General features: G+C 39.5%; 1 protein-coding gene across 1 annotated transcript; it reads left to right on the top strand.

Annotated features, from left to right (window-relative positions):
• The first annotated feature begins 18,634 nt into the window (after positions 1 to 18,634).
• LOC145574621 (phosphatidylinositol 4-phosphate 5-kinase 1-like) lies at positions 18,635 to 24,115 on the top strand. Its single transcript, XM_081632451.1, has 8 exons — positions 18,635 to 20,282; positions 20,424 to 20,588; positions 20,694 to 20,859; positions 21,034 to 21,150; positions 21,240 to 21,433; positions 21,526 to 21,644; positions 21,787 to 21,871; positions 22,991 to 24,115. The coding sequence occupies exons 1-8, from the start codon at positions 18,973 to 18,975 to the stop codon at positions 23,295 to 23,297; spliced, it is 2,463 nt and encodes an 820-aa protein (XP_081488577.1). The 5' UTR covers positions 18,635 to 18,972; the 3' UTR covers positions 23,298 to 24,115.
• The last annotated feature ends 2,143 nt before the right edge of the window (positions 24,116 to 26,258 follow it).

Genomic DNA, 26,258 nt, shown 5'->3' with positions numbered 1-26,258 from the left:
GATAAATCCTCATCTCTTATTCCTAACATTCTTGCGGTTCTAAGTGGGCACACATTAATTGCTGAACCGTTATCCACAAGAGTCATAGGGACATTCATTCTTTTGCATATGACTGTGAGGTTTAGAGCTTTATTGTGTTTGTCACCTTCCGGTGGTAGATCTTTATCCGAAAAAGTGACCAAATTAATTGGACTTGGGAGATCGCTCGTGAGGAAGTTTGCAAGTCCCTCAGGAGTGGTGTCCGAAGCTATGCCTACCTTGGCCAGTGCATCCATGACTGCGACTCTATGTTCTCGAGATGTGGCTAAAAGTTTCCATACATTCATTTCTACTTTAGTCTTTTTTAGCTGTTTGACAATATCGTTGTCTTCTATAATAGGCATGGGAATTTGCTGAATAGAAGGTATGGGTTGTGTTGAGATGGGAGGTTGTATTCTTCCGGACCTAGTGAGGACATCTATGGGTGAATCCTCCTCGTCCCAAATGTCACTTACTGGGTATATTGTTGATAGAGGAGTTTCTTCAATGTCTTTGAGGTACACATCCTCATCGTCACTGTCCCATACTCCATTAATCATGGCATCCTGTGGAAGTCGAACTAACTTTTTCTCATCAATCAAACGTTGAACCAAGTCCTTAAACTTGAAGCATTGCTCTATTGTATGTCCTCCTGATTGATGATATGCACAATAATATTTGTCTGTCCTTTTCAGTGATTCAAATGGTCTTGGTTCAAGAGGTTGAACTTTTCCGTTCTCGAAGAGCATTTTGAACATGTTTGTGTATGATGTCCCAATTGGAGTATATTTCCTACTGTTCTTTTTGGGAGTGTCAATTACTTGGAAAGGAAATGGTTTCTTTGGCTTAAGAGGAGGTTTATTTTTAAGCAACTCATTTTTCTCTTTTATGGCCTCGAAGGTTTGTGAGATTAATTCTTTTAATTCCGAAAGTATTAATGTCAATGCCAATACTTCTTGCTTAGTTGCGGGTTCCTGACCGGAGAATTCGAGAGCATCTTCAAAGATTTCTTCGTCAATGGTCTCGTTAGGCTCTATGAGGCTAGATGGATCCTCTTGGTTTTCTTCGTCGGAAATAGCCAAAGAATCCGATAGCGGTGCAGTATTGATACTTGGCTTCTTACTATCAATCAAATCTTGAATGGCTTCCTTTAATCTCCAACAGTTCTCTGTAGGATGACCCCTACCTTGGTGATATTTGCAATGTTCATTTGGGTTCCAGCTAGCCGTTCTCCTTTCGACAGGTGGGTCTCCAAATGGTCCAATAGGAGTTATAAGACCTTTTGCATGTAAACGATCAAATGCGGTGTCATAACTCATACCAATAGGAGTATAATTCTTCCTAAATGGTTTCTTTTGTCCTTGATTATTATTCATTGCCAATACTTCATTAAGAGGAAAAGTGCTAACATTATTTGAGTGGGTAGATTTGGATGAAGAAGGATTGTCGTTCTTCTTATTTTTCCAGCCACTACTTGAGTTGTTATTAGCAGTTTTCTGCTTAGCAAGGTCATCTTCAATGTTAATTCCAATGTCATATACCGCTTTGAAAGTATTTAAGTTGCTTTGATATTTGAGATGCTTAGAATATTTCTCTTGGAGGTTTTTAATGAACATCCTGACGGATTCCTTTTCACTAGGCACTTCAACCATTTTCGCAGTGGTTTCCCTCCATTTATTAAAGAAGGAGGTAAAACCCTCGTTTTCTTTTTGTTTCAGCATTTCTAATTCTCTATGATCGGTTTCAACTTGTATATTGCATTTATATCTTTCAATGAAAGCGCTCACAATAGATTCCCAACTAGAAGTCTTTTCTTTATCAAGTGAAAAGTACCACTGTTGACATACAACTTCTAAAGATAGTGAAAATACAGAATGAAATGCCTTTCTATCTATCCCTTAATACTCATTACAGTTTCAAAAGCTCTTAAATGAAAATAGGGGTTATCCATGGCCTTGAACTTAGGGATGTCATTGGGATTGAACTTTTGTGGAAGAAGGTCCTTATCCACCGAGACCCCTTGGGAGCTAATCTCTTGAAATCTAAAGTCGCTAGACGATTTGCCTAAGCTTTCCTGGATTAGGTCCATTTGTTTTTGTTTTTCAGGATTACTTATTTGCAGTGATAGGTTTTGCAGCATTTCAGCCAAGTTGGCTACCTGTCCCTTGACTTCATTAAGTTCTTCTTGACTAGCCATTGCCTTCTTAGCTTTCCTTTTCCTACCGACTGGTTTGTCGAAAAGTAAAACTTGAACAAAAGTGTTGTCTTTGATTAAGCGCCCTTCCTTTCTTGACCACGCGCTGTAATTTAAACCATATTTGTTTTAATATTTGACTCTAATTGACTTGACTTTATGTTTAAAAGACTTAAGAGAAAAAAGTGAAAAAAAAAGAAAAGTGGGGTATATATTTTAAGGGAATTTAAAAATTGGAGGATTAATATCCGACTTACCCCCCCTAAAAAAAAATGACGGAAAATACGCATTCAAGACTCTCTAGACATGGTCATAATGTGACAAACATGTTATGTGTGTGCTTTATGTGTATGTGAGTGACATGTTTTGACTACTAGTGTATGACCATGGGACTTTAAGTGCCTAAACTCAATTAAAGACTTAAACATGGTTTGAACCATTAACAAACTGATTAATCCGATTAGTAGACTGTTAATTAAACTCGTCGTGATGACTCGAGCAAAAGAACTGGACTGTTGCTAAAAACAACAGGACTGTCGCCACAGTTTAGAGTCTGTCGCCAGGCGACAGACACTAGACTGCAGCGCCACAGTCCAAATTCCTGCGCCATTGCTGGAACATTAATCTGGACTGTTTCCAGCAATTTTACTCTAAATGGACATGCCTAAAGTCGTACTAAGTCGAATTGATTAAATTATTAGCCTTTAATTAATTCAAAATTAATTAATTAATTAGACAAAGTCCTTTTAGTCATTAGTTAATTTATTTGGTCTTTAACACAAGTCAAACAAACAGTTAGCACATATAATAAATACAAGCAAGGGTGCACAAGTAGTTCACATAGTCACAAGATGAGTTTGCAACCTAACCATGGCTCTAGTTCTCTAAAGTTCGAGGATATGGGTTAAGTCAAAAAGGTCCATGGTTAAGAATCCATATGCATTGCACACAAGCCTACCGGGAGGGTTGGAGCGAATGGACAGGATTCCGCGAGTGCGAGATGAGCTCGGACTCGACTCCTATGCTTTGGTGGATTCACAAACATTACACGTACCCAAATCTGAACTTTGCACATGATCGTGGGATATTCCATTGGGTAGGTGAAGCAGGAACCCCCAGAGGGTTATTTCCATATGTAGAACACATATGGGTTCAGAAAAGTGAGAAAATGACTCAATCAATAAGCAAAATCGAGCCAACAACACTAGAAATGGTCAAAGCAAGAAGACAGACCCCTGGCTCGGTATTGGAAGAACTTGGCGCCAGACTACAGGGACTGTCGCCGCAAAAAAGCTTCTGTCGCCAGGCGACAAAAACTTTTTACGGGCGACAAGCCCTGTTTTCTAGACGCTAGTTCCTACATGCCTTGGCAACTTTCTGTGTCCTTCGAATTTTCCAGATTTCGCATCATCTTTTCGATTCTAGTCATGAAAGATATTTCCCAAATTTCCTACGTGTAAAATTCCTATGGATTGACTCATGGGGTACTCCCATGAGGACCTTTTAATGCATATGACAATAATGTTAATCAAATTACGCACATGAAATACTTAGAATTTTTCAAGTCTCATCCGCTCATTCTAAATAATTGCTAAAATTTAAATAAATTTCAGGAATATAAATAGAAATCCTCCCCAGTGGAGTCGCCAAAAACTGTAGGGAATATTTCAAGCATTACGATAACCCCAAACTTGAACCCCACTGTGATCATACACTAAAGTACGGTGGCGTTCCAAAGGGAAAGACAAAGAGCAAAAAGAGTCGCCAACAAGTTTTAGGAACTTGTAAACCCAAAAGACAATCCAAAAGGACCATCAACTACTCCATAAGGTCTAGAACCAAACAGGGTCCGGGGATGAAGGTACGAATCCAATCTACAAAAGAAAGGACCCGCCCTATAAAATAGGCCTCTACTTTGTTCTACTCGTATTCATGTGCGCTTTTCGAATAACATACAAACATTATATTAAACCTACCCTGTTTATCTATGTTGGTTGAATATTAATGCACAAATAAAACTATTATTGGCGATCACTTGAGTTAAAATCACATTAGCCTAAACCAAATTATTAATTATCTTATTAAGCGTGATTCCAAGTACAAATTCCCTTTAAACCTGCATAAAAGGCGTGATCAAGCAATAACAAAATATAAAATCAAGCAACATAAATAATAAAGCAATAACAACGATGATAATAGCATGATAAGGCATAATAAAGCTTAAATATAATAGCAAGATCCTAAGCATGATACTAACAAGATTAATGACAAATCCTAGCATGTCACTAAACAATAAAGATCGAAACTTTAAACCTAACATGGTACTAACATGATATTAGAAAGCAATAAAAGCATCCTAATATGATACTAGAAAGCATAAAACATCCTAATATGATACTAGAAAGCATAAAACAATAATAAACATGCTTTCTACATTGAAAGAGAGTAATAAGATTGAAAGGAATGGTGTCCTTCGAACAAGTGTACTATTCCGTTAGCGGGTTCAGAATTATTAGAAAGCTAATATATTCAGTAAGGTCAAGTGATCGGAATGCCTGGGTGGAGGCCGCTTCCGATCAGTAATATTAATGGATAATTAATGTTACAGCTTAATCTTGACTGAACCCTTCGGGTCACACCCAAGCATTCAACAAACCGAAACGACGAATTAATTCGGAAGGAATTAATGAGTCGACCGAGTAATATTTATTTAGACGTCGGAAATTCGAGCTTAGAGCGTCGAAACCGAGCGTCGGAAGTTGAGTCGAAAAATAGAGAAAGACGAGACGAGAAATAGTAATAAATCAACAAAAGACCAAAATACCCCTAGCATCGGAATGCCCTAGCAAACCGAGTGCTAAGGGCGTATGGCCTAGCATGGTGGCTAGCATGCGCACCAAGCCGAGCCTAGGCTGGCTGGTGCGTGCTAGCGCACTCATGCTAGCATCGCAAGGCTAGGCGCTGCCTAGTGCGTGCTAGCATGCTAGGCGCAGCCTTGTGCGCGCAATGGCTAGCAAGCCATGCCGCAACAAGCTGCTGGAGCTAGCACGCTAGGCGCGCCAGCCCGCAACAGCTAGCAGCAGCATGGCTAGGCCATTGCTTGCTGCCTAGCAGCGCTGGCCAAGGCACAAGGCCAGTAGCAGCAGCCCGCACAAGCATGCTGGGCGTGCTGGCCAGCAGCAGCAGCAGCCCGCATGCAAGTGCTGGACTTGCTGGGCTTGCTGGGCGTGGCTGCCACGGACAGCAGCACATGGCAGCCCACCTTGGCTGCCTTGGTGCCCAAGGGTGGGTGCCATGTGGCTTGTGGTCCTTGAGTGTGTGGGGAGTGAGGTGGCCGGTTATGGGAGAGGGAGTGGGGAGCAAGTTTGGTCCCCCCCTTCTCCAAATGGTCCTCACCTAACCACTCACATGAGCTTGCCACTTGTTGATTTATTACTAGCTTGATTATTGATTTTATTTTAGCTTTAAAATAAAATGGAAAAATCATACTATCCCACATTGATGGGAGAGTAAATGATACTCCCATCATTTCCTATAAATACCCAAGTATGGGCATTGGGAAAGAGGCTTGGGTAAGAGTTGGAAAAGGCATCACAATTAGTGAAAACCTTTGAACTCAATATTATTACTCGGGTTTTGTTGGTCGGGTCTTGCTAACTCCAAGACATTGGACCTAGTCGGTTTTGTTGGTGCGGGTGGACTTCGTTGGAGGTCTCCGTGCGAGCGGGACTTGAAGCTTTCAAGTAAGAGCTCATTTGGAGCGAAGCACGCGTCAAGGGTAATTAGCTTATCTTAATCTTGTGATTAATTTAATTATGTTTATGGTTTTATTTATTGCGAGTGCGGTCTTGGTTTTGGGTTTGTTTCCGCGGTGAGTCGGACTCACCAAACCCCAACAGCGGTATCGGAGCCTCGCTCGTTTATTTTAAAATCATAATATTTTCAAGGTGTCATTATGGCTTATTTTTTTCTGGTTTTAAGTTGCTAATTATATTAGTAACTCGTTTTTCAAATTTTACCTCGTTTTAGAGCTATCTTCAGCCCCGAACCCAGATTTCGACCCAAAAATAGTGAATTTTGGGTGGAAAAGGTGTTCTGGAAATGGTTTTACCCTTTTAGGGCTCGGTTTTTAGCCAGAAAACGACCAGAAATGCATTTTTCGAGGGATTTTTCGTTTTGACGAAAAATTTTAAGTCTTTCTAACCTTGAAAATTGATTGCATATTTATGGTGGTTATGTAAATGGTTCTTTCCTTATTTTATATGCAATTTTTAGACCACTTTAAGCATGATTACTTGGTAGTAATTGGTGCTTGAAAGTTTGGTTTTATTTTTCACATAATTGCAAATTAATTGCATTGAGTGTGAAATAGTTGTTCTTTGATGCTTCCAAGTATTAAAGATTCAATCTTTACTTATGATAAGTGATTGAAACTTTGAGTTACTAAATTCCATGAATTTTGGTTAAACTTTGTTGATTTAATCATTTTTTAGTTGATTGGAATCATAAAGTTTAAAACTTGTGATAGAAATTGGTTTATCTTCATATTGGAAGATATAATTTTTCATGAAGTCACAAGTATTAAAGTTGGAGTCTTTATTGAACTTATGTTCATTTTTCCAACTCCCTTTTATTTTGTCAAAATCTCAAGATTAATTTAAAGTGATTAAATTAATAGTGAGAAATGCCCTAATTTATTTTGTTACACCAAGTTAAACCAATTTTATTAAAGAATGATTCTTGGTAATAAATTTGGTTAGTTGCTTTGGATGAATTATTTAAGTTGGACTTGTTATTTTTCATTTTTCCTCAAAATTGATTCTAAAATTAATTTAGAATTGATTTATAATGTCACACACAAAATTCGATAATTTTCGAAGCATTAGCACGCAACACGAGGCCTAAGAGCCCCGAGCTAGCTCTCGGCCAGCTGGGCTGCTCACGCAACCCATATGTGGCTGCCGAGGCTGCTGGGTGCTTCGTGCTTAGGTGCGTGGTGCTGTGCGACTGTGTGTGCGAGGAAGGGCGTGGGCTGCTGCTCGCTGCCAGCCACTTACCGCACCAGCCAGCAACAAAGCAGCAGCATGGCGCAGCAGCAGCATAGTGCTGTGCGCGCTGTGCGTGCTGCTACGCTTGGCTTGGCTGGGCGTGGCGTGTGCGAGCACAAGCAGCCCATGGGCATGCTTGGTGTTGCGGGGGTGCGAATGGGTATGTTACGAGCTTGTTGTACGGTACGTACGATCCCATAATTGGCACAATAACCCCGGGTTATTAAGTCGATGCTATTTTAAGTTAATTTTAGCATTGCTTAATATGTAAATAAGGGTAATTTTGGGTTCCAAGTCTTAGTGCAAGGCACTTAGACATTATGGAATACGTAATTTTGCTTAGATTGTCGTTTTAATTATTTTAATTATTTTGTTTATTTTAATTAAAATTTTGGAGGCTAGGCCTCGGGTTTATGAGCGACATTTGCAAAATTAATTTTGACAAATATTTGGGTTCACCGACTTAATTAATTGGATTAGTTAAGATTGGATGCGGAATTTAGTGGGAGCGTCTCTTAGTTATTACCATAACCGGTTAAAACAACTTTGACTAGTTTAATTAGGCGTGTTAATTGAATTAACCACCTAGATTAATTACTAGTTCCCGCGCGGTTTTATGCATTGTTACTTGTTTGATCGTTGTAAAATGCATGGGCCATTCACAGATAGTGAATGGATGAATGGAATGTAAAATTCTCTCACAGGTTTTATGAAATGGCAACTAGTGGGGCCCGATTAGGATAGAAAATACGGACTGTGATCCGTGATGTATTTTTGTAAATCTAAATACGGTCTGCGAACCGTTGAGTATTTTTGTACCTTAATATTTAGATTAGTCCTAATCGTAGTAACTAGCAATTATATTATTTGGTCAAGTCTTGAAGACGGAGTTCTTAGAAGACGAAGCCATGAAGTTGCAAAAGAAGACCTTTTGAAGACTTGAAGATCTCAAGGGGTCATGCTAGTTGCCAAATGCATCTCTATTTATGTTTTCGATATATATTTATGTTTATATATTTGAATTATATGTTAGATGCATGGTTAAGATTTCGAATGTTGAGATGATTAATTAAGTTCACTTAAATCAACCAACATAGAAACCCTAGGTCCCTTAAAATTGAGTAAAACTTGCCATTCCAAAACACACTTACCAACCGAACGAGGGTAGTGATGGGCTACGCCAAAGCGAGGCATCACTACTTCTCCAAGGAACGTAAGGCATACTAGGTATGCAAGTGGTTTTGGTTATACTCAACGATATGAGTGATGGAGTCCTAACATGTCGTGGCAAAGTGAATAAATTGTTTAGAGAGCATTGGATGCGACGATTTATTCAACCAAGAGTGGCTTGGAGCCATTAGCAAAGCGTTGCTTACCTTAGGAGATTGAGTGTTAAGACAAGCCAAAGCATGCTTAACCACTCTTTGTTTCTTTGGATCTTGGAATCGACTTATTCTCACCAAAATTGGGGACAATCTTTAATGTGTGAATAAGACGTTTTAAATAAGTTTGATTAAAATGCATGATTTCAATCTTATTTAAGTATAATGAATGGTTTTTCATTTTAAATTCTTTCAATTGTAGAATCATGTCTTCAAATAACTCAAACAACCAATTCTCGTTACGCTCAATTCTCGACAAGGAGAAACTGAGTGGGCCAAATTTTCTTGATTGGCAAAGGAATTTGCGAATTGTTCTCATGCAAGAGCAAAAGGAATATGTCCTTGATGAGGAAATGCCCGAGACTCCCAATGAGGAGGTGACTCAAGCTGCCCTAAATCGATGGCAAAGTGCCAATCGAGATGTCAAATGTATCATGTTGGCCACAATGTCTCCTGAACTTCAAAAGACTTTCTTTGAAAAGGAGACGGCTTTTGAGATCATTTCTGAATTGCAGAATATGTTCCAAGAGCAGGCCCGAACTGAAAGGTTTGAAACCCACAGGCAGATCCTTGAGAGCAAGCTCAAGAAAGGAGAGCCAGTCAGCCCACATGTACTCAAAATGATTGGATTGTTTGAAAACATGGGAAGGCTTGATGCGGGGTATTCAACCGAGATGGCAATTGACATCATTCTCCACTCGCTGCACAAAGGCTATGATCAGTTCAAGATGAACTATAATATGCACAGCATGGAGAAAACCCTCACCGAGCTTCATGGTATGTTGAAGCAAGCTGAGCAAACGCTCAAGGATGAGGGAAAGCATGATATTCTCATGATTAAAAAGGGCAAGCCGTTCAAATTTTCGGGCAAGAAGAAGAAAGGCTTTAAGGGGAAAGGTAAGAAGAAAACTTTTCCGCCTAAGTCTAAAGCTACCAAGGATAAGAGGGTAGCGTCTTCTAAATCTGATTCCGAATGTTTCTACTGTAAGAAGAAGGGACATTGGAAGAGAGATTGCCTCAAGTTCAAGGAAGATAAGAAGAACGGAACCGTTGCTTCTGAATCAGGTATATTCGTTATAGACTTTAACTTCACTAGCTTAACATCATGGGTATTAGATACCGGATGTGGCTCACACCTTTGTTCCAATTCTCAGGGACTAAGGAACGCTAGAAGGCTAGAGAAGGGAGAGATTGAACTCCGGGTCGGCAATGGAGCCAGAATTGGTGCCGTATCCGTAGGAACTCTCAGTTTGTCTTTGCCCACCGGGCTAGTTTTGGAACTCGATAATGTTTATTATGTTCCTAACATTACCAAAAACATTATTTCAATTTCGGCGTTGGACGCCAAAGGTTTTGAATTTCGAGTAAAGAACAAAGAATGTTCATTTTATCTCGATAATGTTTTATATGGTATTGCACATTCTGAAAATGGTCTTTATGTGCTTTCTTTAGACAAACAAGTTTATAATGTGAATAATGATACCAAAAGAGCTAAGACCATGGAGTCAAATCAGACTTACTTGTGGCATTGTCGTCTTGGCCACATTAACATCAAACGCATCAAGAAACTTCTACAAGAAGGTGTTCTTGACTCTTTCGATTTAGAATCGTTTGAGAATTGCGAAGGATGTCTATTAGGCAAGATGATTAAACAGCCATTCTCCAAGTTGGGAGAAAGGGCAAGTGACTTATTGGGTCTTATACATACCGATGTATGTGGACCAATGAGCTCAACCACAAGAAATGGACATCGATATTTCATCACTTTCACAGACGACTATAGTAGATATGGCTATGTCTACCTCATGTCGCACAAATCTGAATCATTTGAAAAGTTCAAAGAATTTCAGAGTGAAGTTGAAAATCAGCTTGGCAAGAAAATCAAAGCCCTTCGATCGGATCGAGGTGGTGAATACTTGAGCCAAGATTTCGATGACCATCTGAAAGAAAAGGGTATACTTTCAGAATTGACACCTCCAGGAACTCCACAATGGAACGGAGTATCCGAAAGGAGAAATCGGACCTTGTTAGACATGGTACGATCAACAATGGGTCTTAGTGATCTTCCTATCTCTTTCTGGGGACACGCACTTCTAACTGCGGCACTAACACTGAACCGTGCTCCATCAAAAGCTGTAGAAAAGACTCCATATGAATTATGGACGAAGAAACCTCCTAGGTTATCTTTTCTAAAGATATGGGGATGCGAAGCATATGTCAAGAAATTGATCTCTGACAAACTTCATCCCAAATCTGACAAGGTTTACTTTGTGGGCTACCCAAAAGAAACCAAAGGGTATTACTTCTACAACAAATCGGAGAACAAAGTGTTTGTTGCTCGCGATGGTGTCTTTTTGGAGAAGGAGCACCTTTCCAAAATGACAAGTGGGAGGAAAATCGAACTCGACGAAGTTCGTGAGGATGAGCAACAAAATCATAATGACAGTTAGAGTGCTCAAACAGCATCTGTTGACGCAGGTCAAAATGATCAAAATGTGCAAAGTCGAACCGACAATGCAAATGCTCAATCCATTACCCTACGTAGGTCTCTGAGGCCGAGATCTCAACCTGATAGATATCTTGGTTTAGTATTAACCGAGAATCAGGACATCCTGATTATGGATGGAGATGAACCGGCAACCTACAAGCAAGCGATGGCAAGCACCGACTCTGCTAAATGGCAAGAGGCCATGAGATCTGAAATGGATTCCATGTTTGAAAATCAAGTCTGGGACTTGGTTGACTTACCCGAAGGTCATACACCGATCGGATGTAAGTGGATTTTCAAGTTGAAAACCGACAAAGATGGAAATGTATTCATTTACAAAGCTAGATTGGTGGCAAAAGGTTACAGACAAGTTCATGGTATTGATTACGATGAAACCTTTTCACCAGTTGCAATGCTTAAATCCGTTCGGATCCTCCTAGCGATTGCTGCATATTACGACTATGAAATATGGCAGATGGACGTCAAAACCGCCTTCCTTAATGGTTATTTGGAAGAAACTGTGTATATGACACAGCCTGAAGGTTTTGTCGACCAAAACAATGCTGGGAAGGTTTGTAAGCTTAAGAAGTCCATTTATGGATTAAAGCAAGCAAGCAGAAGTTGGAATCTGCGTTTCGATGAAGCCATCAGTAAGTTTGGTTTTATCAAGAATCCAGATGAATCTTGTGTTTACAAGAAAGTCAGTGGGAGTGACATCGCCTTCCTAGTCTTATATGTCGATGACATATTGCTCATTGGAAACAGCATTCCGTTGTTAGAGTCTGTAAAGGCCTGGCTTGGAAAGTGCTTCTCAATGAAAGACTTGGGAGAGGCTCAGTACATACTAGGCATCAAGATCTATAGGGATAGATCGAAAAGGATGATTGGATTGAGTCAAAGTACTTATATTGATAAGGTACTTGCTCGATTTGGCATGGAGGAGGCCAAAAGAGGTCACCTGCCAATGTCACATGGCATAACCCTAAGCAAGAAGCAGTGTCCACAGACACCTGATGAGCGGGTAAGAATGAATCAGATTCCATATGCTTCGCTTATTGGATCTATCATGTATGCCATGATATGTATTAGGCCAGATGTGTCGTATGCCTTGAGTGCTACGAGCCGTTACCAATCAGACCCAAGAGAGGCGCATTGGACTGCGGCCAAAAATATCCTAAAGTACCTGAAAAGGAACAAGGATAAATTCCTGGTGTTTGGTGGTACAAAGGTTTTGGTTGTGGAAGGTTATACCGACGCAAGCTTCCAGACAGACAGAGACGATTTGAAATCGCAATCTGGATATGTGTTCTGTCTAAATGGAGGGGCGTTTAGTTGGAAGAGCGCAAAGCAGAGTACAACTGCAGATTCTACAACTGAAGCCGAATACTTGGCAGCTGCTGAAGCAGCTAAGGAGGCTGTTTGGATTCGTAAGTTCGTTGGCGAACTTGATGTTGTACCCTCTATAAAGGGTCCAATAGCCCTCTATTGTGACAACAATGGAGCTATTGCTCAGGCCAGAGAGCCTAGAGAACATCAGAAGGTCAAACATGTCAAGCGGCGATTTCACATGATTCGAGAATGGAAATCAGAGGGTGAAATCAGAATTTGCAAAGTTGGAACGGATGACAATGTAGCCGATCCACTTACTAAACCTTTGCCTCAAGTGAAGCACAACAAGCACGTTGAGGCAATGGGAATCAAGCATGTAGGAGACTGGCTTTGATTTCCTTGTTTAGTGTTTTAGTTAATTTTGAGAAAAGTTAATGTAAGACACTAAGGAAAACCATTCATGTTTTGGAGTAATATAAAATTTCATGCAACATTTTATTACTCCGTTATGCTATTTAATTGTGGTTTAGGATTAAATAATGAGTCCATTCGATTCTGAGAATATTCAAAATAGGGTATCAAGACCAGTCTTGGTAAGGAAACACCTATTAAGTGAACATTGAATATTATAATCGAAAATTATCCCTAATCAAGGTCATTTAAACGATGGACGATTAATGACCAATTGAGATTAGTGTGTAGTCTGATTTATAGCACCGTTTCATGTGCTACGAGGACATGATTGTCATAAATCATTTGCACAGGTATTGGTTTAGAACCATACTGGATCGACCTATGAGAATACTTTAAGAAATTAAAAATTTGTCATAAGTATACTTCTCATTATGGCTATCGGAACCTATTTCCTCGACCATGAGTACTGTGAGTTCTCTTGTTTGAGTACTAGTTCGCTTTGATGTTGTCAAACGTCTGCCGTAATAGGGGATTATAACGGCAACACTCGGGCGGCTAGGTCCTCTCAGTAAGAGGAGCTACATTACAAGACTGGGAATGTCCCCCTAGTAAAATAGGGAAGATGTCTTTGTTGTATTCAAGGCCTCTCGTAGAGCGAGACTGTAAAATGCATGGCCGTGCTCGGATGGATTTTAGAAATCATCTGTTTATTGACAGTCGGACTCGGAATCGGGAAACACTTCTGGACGTAATAAGGATGACAAAATAAATCTTACCTTATAGTTCATGAAGAGACATTAAGCGACATAGGAAAGGGCTGTACACAAAATGAGCACTTGTCCGGAAGGACAAGTGGGAGATTGAAAGGAATGGTGTCCTTCGAACAAGTGTACTATTCCGTTAGCGGGTTCAGAATTATTAGAAAGCTAATATATTCAGTAAGGTCAAGTGATCGGAATGCCTGGGTGGAGGCCGCTTCCGATCAGTAATATTAATGGATAATTAATGTTACAGCTTAATCTTGACTGAACCCTTCGGGTCACACCCAAGCATTCAACAAACCGAAACGACGAATTAATTCGGAAGGAATTAATGAGTCGACCGAGTAATATTTATTTAGACGTCGGAAATTCGAGCTTAGAGCGTCGAAACCGAGCGTCGGAAGTCGAGTCGAAAAATAGAGAAAGACGAGACGAGAAATAGTAATAAATCAACAAAAGACCAAAATACCCCTAGCATCGGAATGCCCTAGCAAACCGAGTGCTAAGGGCGTATGGCCTAGCATGGTGGCTAGCATGCGCACCAAGCCGAGCCTAGGCTGGCTGGTGCGTGCTAGCGCACTCATGCTAGCATCGCAAGGCTAGGCGCTGCCTAGTGCGTGCTAGCATGCTAGGCGCAGCCTTGTGCGCGCAATGGCTAGCAAGCCATGCCGCAACAAGCTGCTGGAGCTAGCACGCTAGGCGCGCCAGCCCGCAACAGCTAGCAGCAGCATGGCTAGGCCATTGCTTGCTGCCTAGCAGCGCTGGCCAAGGCACAAGGCCAGCAGCAGCAACCCGCACAAGCATGCTGGGCGTGCTGGCCAGCAGCAGCAGCAGCCCGCATGCAAGTGCTGGGCTTGCTGGGCTTGCTGGGCGTGGCTGCCACGGACAGCAGCACATGGCAGCCCACCTTGGCTGCCTTGGTGCCCAAGGGTGGGTGCCATGTGGCTTGTGGTCCTTGAGTGTGTGGGGAGTGAGGTGGCCGGTTATGGGAGAGGGAGTGGGGAGCAAGTTTGGTCCCCCCCTTCTCCAAATGGTCCTCACCTAACCACTCACATGAGCTTGCCACTTGTTGATTTATTACTAGCTTGATTATTGATTTTATTTTAGCTTTAAAATAAAATGGAAAAATCATACTATCCCACATTGATGGGAGAGTAAATGATACTCCCATCATTTCCTATAAATACCCAAGTATGGGCATTGGGAAAGAGGCTTGGGTAAGAGTTGGAAAAGGCATCACAATTAGTGAAAACCTTTGAACTCAATATTATTACTCGGGTTTTGTTGGTCGGGTCTTGCTAACTCCAAGACATTGGACCTCGTCGGTTTTGTTGGTGCGGGTGGACTTCGTTGGAGGTCTCCGTGCGAGCGGGACTTGAAGCTTTCAAGTAAGAGCTCATTTGGAGCGAAGCACGCGTCAAGGGTAATTAGCTTATCTTAATCTTGTGATTAATTTAATTATGTTTATGGTTTTATTTATTGCGAGTGCGGTCTTGGTTTTGGGTTTGTTTCCGCGGTGAGTCGGACTCACCAAACCCCAACAAAGATTACATACTTTGAAGCCTCATACCTCTTTCTAATAACAAAATACACGAGTTAGTAACTTCAATGAAAATAATAAAGAATAATTAAAGAATTAAATAAAGTTTGTCGCGCGGGTCGCCTGATTTGTCGAAGAAGGGTTGCTGTGAGGTGGCAGGTCGGACGACTCATTAATGATAACCCTATTCCTAGGCCTGTCCGGCCTGCTATGTTGGAGATGGGATGGTGCAGGAAATGAGACGGACGTACCAGCAGTGGCCACCCGAGAAAGGGAAGGAGGCCTCTCACGAGATAGCAACTTGGCCTCTTGCATGGCCGAGTTAGCATGTTGTGAGGACCTGAGTTCCGGGGTTGGCCCGAACACCCCCACAGAAGAAGAGATGCCCTGTGCACGTTGGCGCTCTTCAAAAGAAGAAGTTACTTCCACGGCCGAGCAATTAGTACCCGTGGAAGCGGTTGTATGGGTAGTAGACCCGGTTTCTACATCCGTGCTATTTGGGTCATAAGGATTCCTAGGGTTGACCAGACTACCGTCTGGATTTCTGGCCGCATGAAGATCATGCGTTTGCATTGTCCTTGCCATGTCCGATTGCAGGGACAGAGAAGAATAGGTGGAGGTGAGTAGGTACGCACTAGAAATGGACCCACTCCATGAAGGAGACAACTCGTCTCCGTCCACTTTAGACTCCTCAGTCCCAGGCGAACGACCGGCCTCATGAGGAGAAACGGACGAACCTGAGTGTTGAGCCAGATTTGAAAAAATAAATAACAAAAGGAAAAATAATAATACAAGTAAAGGAGAAGGGAAAGAAAACAGGCGGCCTACCTCTGTCCATGTAGAAAACTCGAAAAGTTCTTGAGAAGTCTTGAAAGTTGACCGGAAAACTCAAAAATATGCCCGGAAAACTCAATCACACGGCGGAGCTCTTGAAGATTCAAAGGAAATCACTTTCCCTATCTAAAAAGCTCTGATCTCTCTCTAAAATTCGCAAAGTTCCAAAGTGCAAAAGTGAGGTCAAACCCTCTGCATATATAGGCAAAATTTATGGGGGCATATTAGTAAATTCATTTTTCCCGCCTTCAGAATTCGAACAACTATAATTTGAAAATGTAACCTAGAATTCAAAAGGGTGAAAAGATAGTCCTGTTAAGTTGGACAGAGAAAGAGACGGACGAGTAACAGCGCATCCAAATAGACGGTCAACTAAACGAAATTAAGGGATTCGTCCTAAAAATCCGGGCGTCTGAGCTCACCCCCGAGAATCCAGGTGGCATAGTTCGTCCGTCTAACTCCCGGACTCGGACGAGTAACAGCGCATCCAAATAGATGGTCAACTAAACGAAATTAAGGGATTCGTCCTAAAAATCCGGGCGTCTGAGCTCACCCCCGAGAATCCAGGTGGCATAGTTCGTCCGTCTAACTCCCGGACTCGAGCGTCCTCTAGAAAAGTTTTTAGGCGGACGAAGACAGTCAACCAGCCTAGGACGGCCAACTTTATTATGGCGGACAGATCTGCTCGCCTTCTCAGCAACATGCCCAGTCTCCATGTACTCGTATGCCTCAAGATAGGTGAAAGATCAGAGGAGGCGGCATGTAGCGTACGAGCCATCCCCTCTGAGGGGCAAATGTTTAGGGTAAAAATACCCCATATACGTGATCCAATCCTGTAGCGACACGTGGCCCAGTCAAAGGGCGACACGTGTCCCTATGGGAAGATGACGCATGTCTAAGGCCCAAAAGAGCACCTGAAATCAGCATAAAAAGGCCTTATTGCATCATAGCCCAAATCCCGAGAGATATTCTTGAAAGCCGCAAAACGTCGCCCCCGTATCACACGTGGCACCTCCTGATTGCGCAACCAATCATGTCACGGAATTTAGGGTACAAACCCTAAAGGGGCACAAACTCCCACCCCTATAAATACCCCAATCATTTATGAAGGGAGGGGTAGATTACGACATTACATAAAAAGAGCATTAAATAGCTCCAACTTCTCTCTACTTTCTCTCTCTAACCTTTCCGTTTCAGATCTCTAACTTAATCGTCGGAGGCAAATATTCCGTTACTGGAATATTCGTTCATTTTGTAGGTGTCCGAGTCTCATAGCCTGAAGAGCGCGACCAGTATCCAAGGAAATCCAAAAAAACACCCGAAACAACAATTCTCACAAGTCTAGAAAAAAAAATAGTACAATAATAATGCGTACATAACATAATGTTCAATATCAAATGAAATTACAAAATAATCTAAATTCAAACAATTACTTTATTCCATGAAAAATGTAGCCTTAATAAATATAGTGAGTTTCTCGTCAAAAAATGTATAAATATATACTATGTATAGAGTTGAATTTAACCAATGCATCGACCCGACCCGAAATTGACCCGAAAATTGGACACGAAGATTGACCCGACCCGAACTGACTCGACCCAAAAATTGACCCGACCCGAACTGACCTGACCCAAACTTGACTTGACCCGAACTCAACTCGAAATGTTGACCCGAAACCCGACCCGACCCGATTATCAGTTGACCCGAAATCAACCCCAAACCCGAAATGACCCGACCCGACCTTGACCCAATAACTTTTTGACCCGAACATAACCCAATCCGAAATGATCCGACCCGAATGACCCATTTGCCAGGTCTAGTACAAAGTACATAAATAGACCTCTAGGGACCTTTGTAAGTGAGTAAAAAACTAAAAACCAAACACATTTTAGCAGCACAACTTAACGAGAATCAAATACTTGTATAATTAATTCACAAATTAAAACAAATTTCAAATATTAAAATATTAAAATATTGGTAGTAAATCAAAAGTCATAAAGTAGTCACTCCTCCCAAAATGAAGCACAAAACTAAACCAAAATCAGAAACACAGCAACCTTATAAATGATGCTTCTATAATGCTATGTCACTACTCCCAAAATTCTCTTTCATTATAATAACCTCAATTAAATTAAGTTGTTGGCATAACAAATCACATTTATTAGCCCCTATCTTTTTCTTTTTCTTTTTCTTTTTTTTTTTAAAAAAAATTTTGAGAGGTCACTTAGATTCACCAAACCAAATTATTAACACCCCCATTACTTATTAAATCACCAAAAATAACACTTATTTATATTTTTAAAAAAATCAAATGTTTTTTTAATTAATTATTTTTATCAAAATTTGTTGGGTTTTTTTTTTTCGTAAGTCAGATTCACCAAACAAATTAAATAAATAATAACAATAATAATTTATTATTATAATTACATAATAATAATAATAATTATTATTATTTATATTATTATAATAATTTCCTCAAAAAAAAATTATAATAATAATAATAATAATTATTATTATTATTATTATTATTATCAAATAATGGCAATAATTTTTCCAAATTTTTTTTATTATAAATAAATTTTTTTCAACAAATTTTTTTTTTAAAAAATAAAATAAAATTTTGAAGTAGTCTCTCAAACGTATAGCCGGCCTTTCTCTTTCTCTTTCTGTTTCTCTCTCCTGAATTTCTTTCTTTCATTCTTACACAGTTACACTTTCCCATTTTCTTCCTGTATTGTCTTCTCTGTCTCGATTCTCCTTCTTTCTTCAAACTAAAAACAACACACTATTTCCTTCTTCTTCTTCATTATCATCCCAACAAAAATCCAACTAATTTCTCCAAAAATCCCACCTCAAAAACCATCCATTTTTAGTTCACTAATTAACTCACAAAACAAAACAAAAATTCAAATCAAACAATCAAAGAATGCTTAAATCTCCGACTACTCATTACTTGATATCATCATGACAACAGCCCAACAACACCAACAACAACACCACCAACAACAACAGCAACCGTTATCGAAAACAGCAAAACTTTCTCCGGTGCACAAAATGCAGGACACCCTTAAGCTGAAAACACTCAGAAGATCCTACAGTTTATGCTCACGCGCTTCAACAACAACAACAAAGTATTCCGAATCTACACAATCTTCCGACGAAGAAGCAGAGGAGGAGGAGGAGGAAGAGGAAGAAGAGGAGGAGATTTCATCTTCAGAAGAAGAGAAACCACCCCAGATTGTATTACCTCCGGCTGAGATGAGAAACCGATCTCCGGCGAGTCTCCGGCGAGTGTCGCCGGAGTTAGAGGTGCCGGAGGTGGTGGAGAGGAATCTGGCAAACGGGGATTATTACACAGGCACATTTGTGGGGAATGTACCTCATGGAAATGGGAAGTACTTGTGGTCAGATGGGTGTATGTACGAGGGGGAGTGGCGGCGAGGGAAGGCGACGGGGCAGGGGAGGTTTTCGTGGCCGTCGGGTGCGACGTATGAAGGCGAATTCAGGTCAGGGAGGATGGAGGGGTTAGGGACGTTTACAGGGACAGAAGGGGATACATATAGAGGAATGTGGGTGTGTGATAAGAAGAGTGGTAAAGGGGAGAAGTTGTATGCTAATGGTGATTTGTATGATGGTGAATGGAAGGAGAATGTGCAAAATGGAGAAGGAAAGTATGTTTGGAGTATTGGGAATGTTTATGTTGGGGAGTGGAGGAATGGGGTGATCTTTGGGAAAGGGGTATTGATATGGGCCAATGGTAATAGGTATCAAGGGCATTGGGAGAACGGTGTTCCGAAAGGGGCCGGGGTTTTTACTCGCCCCGATGGGAGCACCTATGCTGGGAACTGGGGTAATGGAAATGGGAGTGGGACTAATCATGAGGGTTTCGTTACGACGAATGCCAAGAGGGAGGATGGGGGGAGGATGAGTGTTTCGGATAGAGGGGTGAATTTTCCAAGGATATGTATATGGGAAGCGGATGAGGATGCAGGGGATATTACTTGTGATATTATTGATAATTCTGAGGCTTCTAAGTTGTATAGGGTTGCTAGTAGTTGTGCTAAGAAGAGTCCTAGGGGTGCTTTGAGTAGGAGTCAAAGTCCTAGGGATATGAATGTTGTTGTATGTAATCATAGTAATCAAAATGTGGGTTCAACGCCTTCAACGCCGTATTGGTATGGTGGTGGATGTGATGAGATTAAGAAGCCCGGACAACCCATTTCCAAAGGTCATAAGAATTATGAGCTTATGCTTAATTTGCAGTTAGGTATCAGGTAATGACATTATTAGCATTGGTTTTGTTTTGTTGGTTTATGATTGTTGTGTTTTGAGTTTGATTAGCATGAATGCATTGTTTTTAGGTAATTATGTTAATTTTGAATGGTGGGTTGAATTTTAAATTTGATAATGTATAGGCATTCTGTTGGGAAGCATGCCTCGAAAACTCGGGATCTTAAGGGTTCTGATTTTGAGCCTAAGGAGAAATTTTGGACTAGGTTCCCTCCTGAAGGATCAAAACATACACCACCACATCAATCAGCTGATTTCAGATGGAAAGACTATTGTCCCATGGTGTTCAGGTGAATGAATTGTACTAGTTTGATGTCATGATCGAACTTCAGTTTGCTTGTATAATCTGCTGATTTTGTTCATTGTTGCCATATGTGGCTGATATGGATGTCTAGACATTTGAGAGAACTATTTGGGATTGATCCAGCTGAGTATATGTTAGCTATTTGTGGAAGTGACGCGTTGAGAGAGTTTTCGTCCCCTGGAAAGAGTGGAAGTTGCTTCTACCTAACTCAAGATGATCGGTATATGATTAAAACTGTCAAGAAGGCTGAGGTTAAGGTCAGTTTGCACTTGTCTAATAGGTTTGTTATTTAAGACATTCATTCATGTAGTATATTAAAAATGAGCAAATACTACAACTCATAATGGTTGATTAATATGCTAGAATGAGAGTCATCATAATACTTCTGAAAATGGATTCTCATAATTGGTTATTGCGGGAATTTATGTCAGGTACTCATCAAAATGCTGCCTAAGTATTATGACCATGTTGCCAAATACAAGAATACGTTGGTAACAAAGTTCTTTGGTGTGCATTGTGTCAAACTCAAAGCAGTAGGTGGTCAGAAGGTACCATCTTGCCCTAAATCGAGTAAACTTACAAATTTGTTGGTGTGCTGAAAAACTAATTGTTACTCTCTTTTTTTGATGGCCGATAGACTCGCTTCATTGTTATGGGAAATTTGTTTCACTCTGAATACCGGATTCATAAAAGATTTGATCTAAAAGGTTCTTCCCATGGTCGGTCAATTGACAAACCTGAAGGTGAAATTGATGAGACTACCACCCTTAAGGACCTTGACCTAAAATTTGTGTTTCGCTTACAGCAATCTTGGTTCCAAGAGCTCATGAGGTCAGTTTCATTCAAAATTTGTTTGCACTGTTCAAAACTGCAGTTTCATTCAGTTTTGCATTTATTTAATAGTTTACATTTTCAAAAAGCAGTCAGGTTGATAGAGATTGCGAGTTCTTAGAGGCAGAGAAAATCATGGATTATAGTCTGTTGATCGGTCTTCATTTCCGTGAGGATTGTTCCAGTAACGAGCCAGGACTGTCTCCTACTGGTATACTATTGCCATTCTTACATGTTTTTGTATTTTCATTACTAATACTATTACCTCCGATATTTCTGTTTTGGCTGAGTTCACATGAGTAGCCTCTCTGAACAAGGGATATTTACTGAACTGTTTCTTTGGCTCATTCCAGGCAGAGGGGGTACTAATCATGATAAGAGTTCGCCTCTAGGGTACGAGATATTTACGCAGGACTCAAACTGCATAATGGAGGGAACGTAAGTCTTCTTACCATTGTTTTTTCATTCTCTCTTCAGTTCAAATATTGCAACCAGAATATCAAATTCCTTAAATCTGATTTGCTATGAATATAAGATACACTGGGATGGGAAATCATCTGATCCCGCGTATTTTCTTAAGCCTTGTGTGGCAGTGATTAAACATTATGGTGTAATGTTTAGTGTACTGGTCCAACATTCCTACCCTTGATTTGTCTACATTTCTGCCCTCAGTCGTCGACATTGCATTTACTGCTGTTTATGCTGTACTGTAAGACAGACCATTGGAATGTCTCTGTTTAATCTCATTTATTTTTTGCATTGATAGATTTTGGTCTCCTGACGTAGTAGTTTTCCATTAAGCCTTGAATGAATTGTCTTAAAATGAAAGGAACTGGTTTGTTTGTCATTTTCTTTGTTTATATATATGACCTGTAGGATATGGTCCAATTAAAAATGGACTGTCAAAATTTTTTGGAATGGTTCATAATTTGGTAGTTGACAGGCTGGAAATACTATATACTGCTTACTTAGCCCTTTGATTTGCTCAAATTGATTAATATATTGTTGGAACCTTTAAGTTGTGATGTGGCAGTAAATCGTTCTTACGAATCTGAATAATTCTAGCGGTCCTTGCAGTAATATGAGTAGTTTATGCTATTTATGCTTTTGGCCGGTGTAATAGCTGTTATTATCTTCAGTTATGTGTAGTAATCTCTAATAGGTGGAAGTTGGAGTTTGTCGAATACTTACAAAAAAAGAAAATCTAGTATGCTTACAATAATGTAGATGATTAGGACTTGTGTTAACAACCGCAGAACATGACTGGCATATCAAACGAACCAAATACTTGTGTAAATTATGTGGTGATAAGGTACAAGCTGGACTAAAATAATAAATAATGAGAATGAACGAATACGTCAAAAGTTTTACTGGTGATATAGTCAGATTGTGAGAGTTGCTGTCATGATCATCACGAGTCAAACTACGTGACTTATGTTTAATGTAGTAGTTAGTAGTAAGAAATTCGTTTGATGTTAATATTGATAATAAAATACAGTAATCATGTCTCTACCAGCATTATTCTAATCCGTGCTATTGTGATTTGTTAAATCACAGGAGACCTTTCATCCGGCTAGGAGCAAACATGCCTGCACGAGCAGAGCGAGTATCACGGACAGAATTCGAAGGGAATGGAACTCCACGAAGTGTAACTGGTGGAAATGGTGGTGGTGGGGAGGTATTCGAAGTAATTCTTTATTTTGGTATCATTGACATCCTCCAAGATTATGATATCATCAAAAAATTCGAACATGCTTACAAGTCCTTGCAAGTGGATCCCACCCTTATTTCAGCTGTGGATCCAAAGCTCTACTCCAAAAGGTTCCGGGATTTCATGCATCGCGTCTTTGTGGAAGATGAGTAAGCATAAGAACCAAGGACAATCACTCACTAAACCATATCATCAGATTACACCATTAACACATTGTTGATTGCTTCTGCGACCCTGGCCCTGGCCTCAAACCCCCTAGAAGCACAGCACTCGGGGCTCTTAAAACACGGCTTCAATGAGCTTCATCTAAACCATCAATGGCTCGTTGAATCATATCGTACTAAACTAATACAATTTTTATGGCGGCTGAATTTTTTGGGATCAGCCATTATACTGAAGAGAAAGAGATTAATCAAAGAGGGGTGAATACATTTTGTACATTGTAGGGAACAGTCATGCATTTGGGTTGGGGAGCATAATTTTTGTATTTATTTTTTGTATCTTTTTTTTTCTTCGTTTTTTGGAATTTTTTTAAATTTTATTTTTGTGTTTTCCCTTCCCTGGATTATTTTGCCAGGAAGTAAAAAGAAGGAAATAGGAAAATTCAAAATAACTGTACAGTTAAAAAAAGGAAAGGGAAAGTTTGGATAACATAGTGAAATTATTTTCATATTTTTTTTTGTAATTTTTTTTTTAATTGTAATGTAATGTAATGTATTGTAATATTTTAACATAGAAGTTTGATTTTGCTGACCAAAAAAAGCAACATTAATTCAAAAAAATGCGGTTGGTTTTGCTTTATGCAGTGAGGTTGGGTTATTAAAAGAAGAGCAAAAGCATAATATTAAAGAAGTGGGGATATTGGCCCCTCATTTTCTATTCTTGTCCCCTCTTAAATTTGAAAGAAACAATTCTACATTGCTGGAGCCTGGAGATCTTCATAAATTATTTGGATAATTTCTTTATTTCTAATTTGTTGAATTTTTGATAATCTATTTAATGATTTATTTGGATTTTTCACTAAGATGAGACATTAGGACATTTGTCTTTATGTTTAACCTAGTACTTGAATATTTTGACGTATTGAATAGATGTCAAGAGCTTGTGTCACTATTACAAGAACGTTTATTTGTGTTGGTTTATTTTAAAGATTATTTGTGTCGATTTTGGGGGTGATGTTAGAGAAAAGAAGAAACAATTGTAAAAACGGAGTAAGTAATATAGAATTAGCGTCCATGACATAGTGTCCATGAATTATTTGTTACTCTTTCTTAGAGCTGGACATCGTGCCGTGTCGTGCCAGGCCTGGGTGATGGCGGGTTGTGCCGTACCGGGCCACCAAATGGCACACCGCAGCCCACGGCACGGCATAGTCCAGGTGCCTGGCGGGTTGTGTCGGGCCGTAGACCAACCCATTATTTTTATTTTTAATTAATTAATTTTAATATTTATATTAATTTATTTTTATTATTTATAGTTCTTTATATTATTATGGCTCTTTTTATTATTTTAATTTTTATAATATTTATATTTATTGTTTTTATTTTTATTACATATAGTTTATTCAATTATTATTATTATGGGTCGGGTTGGCGAGCCGTGCTGGCGGGCCAAAAATTCGTGCTGCCCGCGGGCTCGTGCCGAATTTTTATTTTTTTGTTCACGGCACGGATCACCCCATGCCGTGCCGTGTCGGGCCGCTACCATACCGTGCCCTTGCGCTCGCAGACCGGCCCGGCCCATGCCCAGCTCTACTAGTCTTTCTCTTGTCATTTCGGCCTATCATTTTATGTTGCTTTCACTATGACTTTTTGAAAACTCCATCCACTTTATGCCGCTTTTACTCTATCTTTGTGAAATATTTGTAATACTCCCTTTGTATCTAATTAGTGCTTCACTTTTCATTTATGATTGTATTTTAATAAGTGTTTTATTTCTTGTAATAGAGGCTAAAGTTATAGAGATAATATTTCATTAGTCACTACTCATTGATTCACAACTTCATAAACTTAACTACTTTTTAACACCTCACTTATACAATTCCTAAAAAATAAAAAATAAAAAAATACGGAGTACTATAATGTTATGATTGTTCACATTTATCATGTATTTATTGTTTTATCATTAAATATACAGATGTAAATATTAATACTACATATTGGTACAATTTTTTTTACCATGAATGCTTTAATCAATAACAACCAATGAAACCAACTCATGATTGAATTATTTGGTAAATTAGTTATTCTACCCAACAAATAAACGACCTATGAGACACTTTTAAAAATGGAGGGAGTATTAAACAAAATTCCCTTCCTATGGGCTCGACTAGTTATTGTAGTGTATATTGATAACGAATTACTTAGCACAGCGGTTTGAAAACAACACCCTCAATCTAATGTTGTAGGTCGTTTTGACTTTTGAATTATGGTTTCCTGTTTGGGCCTATTCCAAATCCGTTTCGGGTAGCATAAAACGTTGTTAGGTCATTAACCTAGTCTAATTATTCCACAATAAGGTAAAATGAGATTAAATCAAAACTAATCTAAAATAACATAAGAGAACGTGACCTGAAAAGCAAGGGATCTAAAGCATGAAATGGTATAACTTGGTCTTTTCATAATCCAGTAGTATTGAAACTGTGATCACATGGCAGTGCAATTTTAAAAGATTTAGTTACTGCCATTACGATTTGCTTGGTGTCCTACTTTAAGTAGAATAATCATGCTCATTGCAAAAGACAATTACAATTCTCATGCTCTGTCTTATATGCTTTTTCTTCCTTTATATTTTTCAGTGATGTGATTATGATTAACTTTATACTTCATACAATCATACATGATTATCCTATTCTAGCTATTTTGACCTTGACCAATTTTCTTTTTTTATACTCATTTCATGATCACAATGTCGTAAATTTACTTGAATTTAAGAGGCTTTGATTCACTAAACTTATTTTGACCGATCCTTTTTTTTTTTTTGGGTTAATTTTTTTTTCCTTACTTATTTTTATTAGGTTAATTAGGAGACCATCCCAATATCTCAACATGAGAAATAAATTTGAATTTGTTCTCAAGAGTTCAAATTTGTAAAATTACAGGCAAAACCGCTATT

The sequence above is a fragment of the Chenopodium album genome, chromosome 13, assembly GCF_948465745.1.
Source record: "Chenopodium album chromosome 13, dcCheAlbu1.1, whole genome shotgun sequence".
In the NCBI taxonomy this organism is placed as follows: domain Eukaryota; kingdom Viridiplantae; phylum Streptophyta; class Magnoliopsida; order Caryophyllales; family Amaranthaceae; genus Chenopodium; species Chenopodium album.
The sequence above is the reverse complement of the archived record's forward strand: the minus strand, read 5'-3'. Positions and strand labels throughout refer to the sequence as shown.

Excerpts from the sequence above, each read along its gene's own strand:
- LOC145574621 (XM_081632451.1), top strand. The coding sequence starts at position 18,973 with ATGACAACAGCCCAACAACACCAACAACAACACCACCAACAACAACAG. Across the intron at positions 20,589-20,693 it reads TATTGTCCCATGGTGTTCAG|ACATTTGAGAGAACTATTTG; the intron begins GTGAATGAATTG and ends ATGGATGTCTAG. Across the intron at positions 21,872-22,990 it reads AACTGCATAATGGAGGGAAC|GAGACCTTTCATCCGGCTAG; the intron begins GTAAGTCTTCTT and ends GTTAAATCACAG.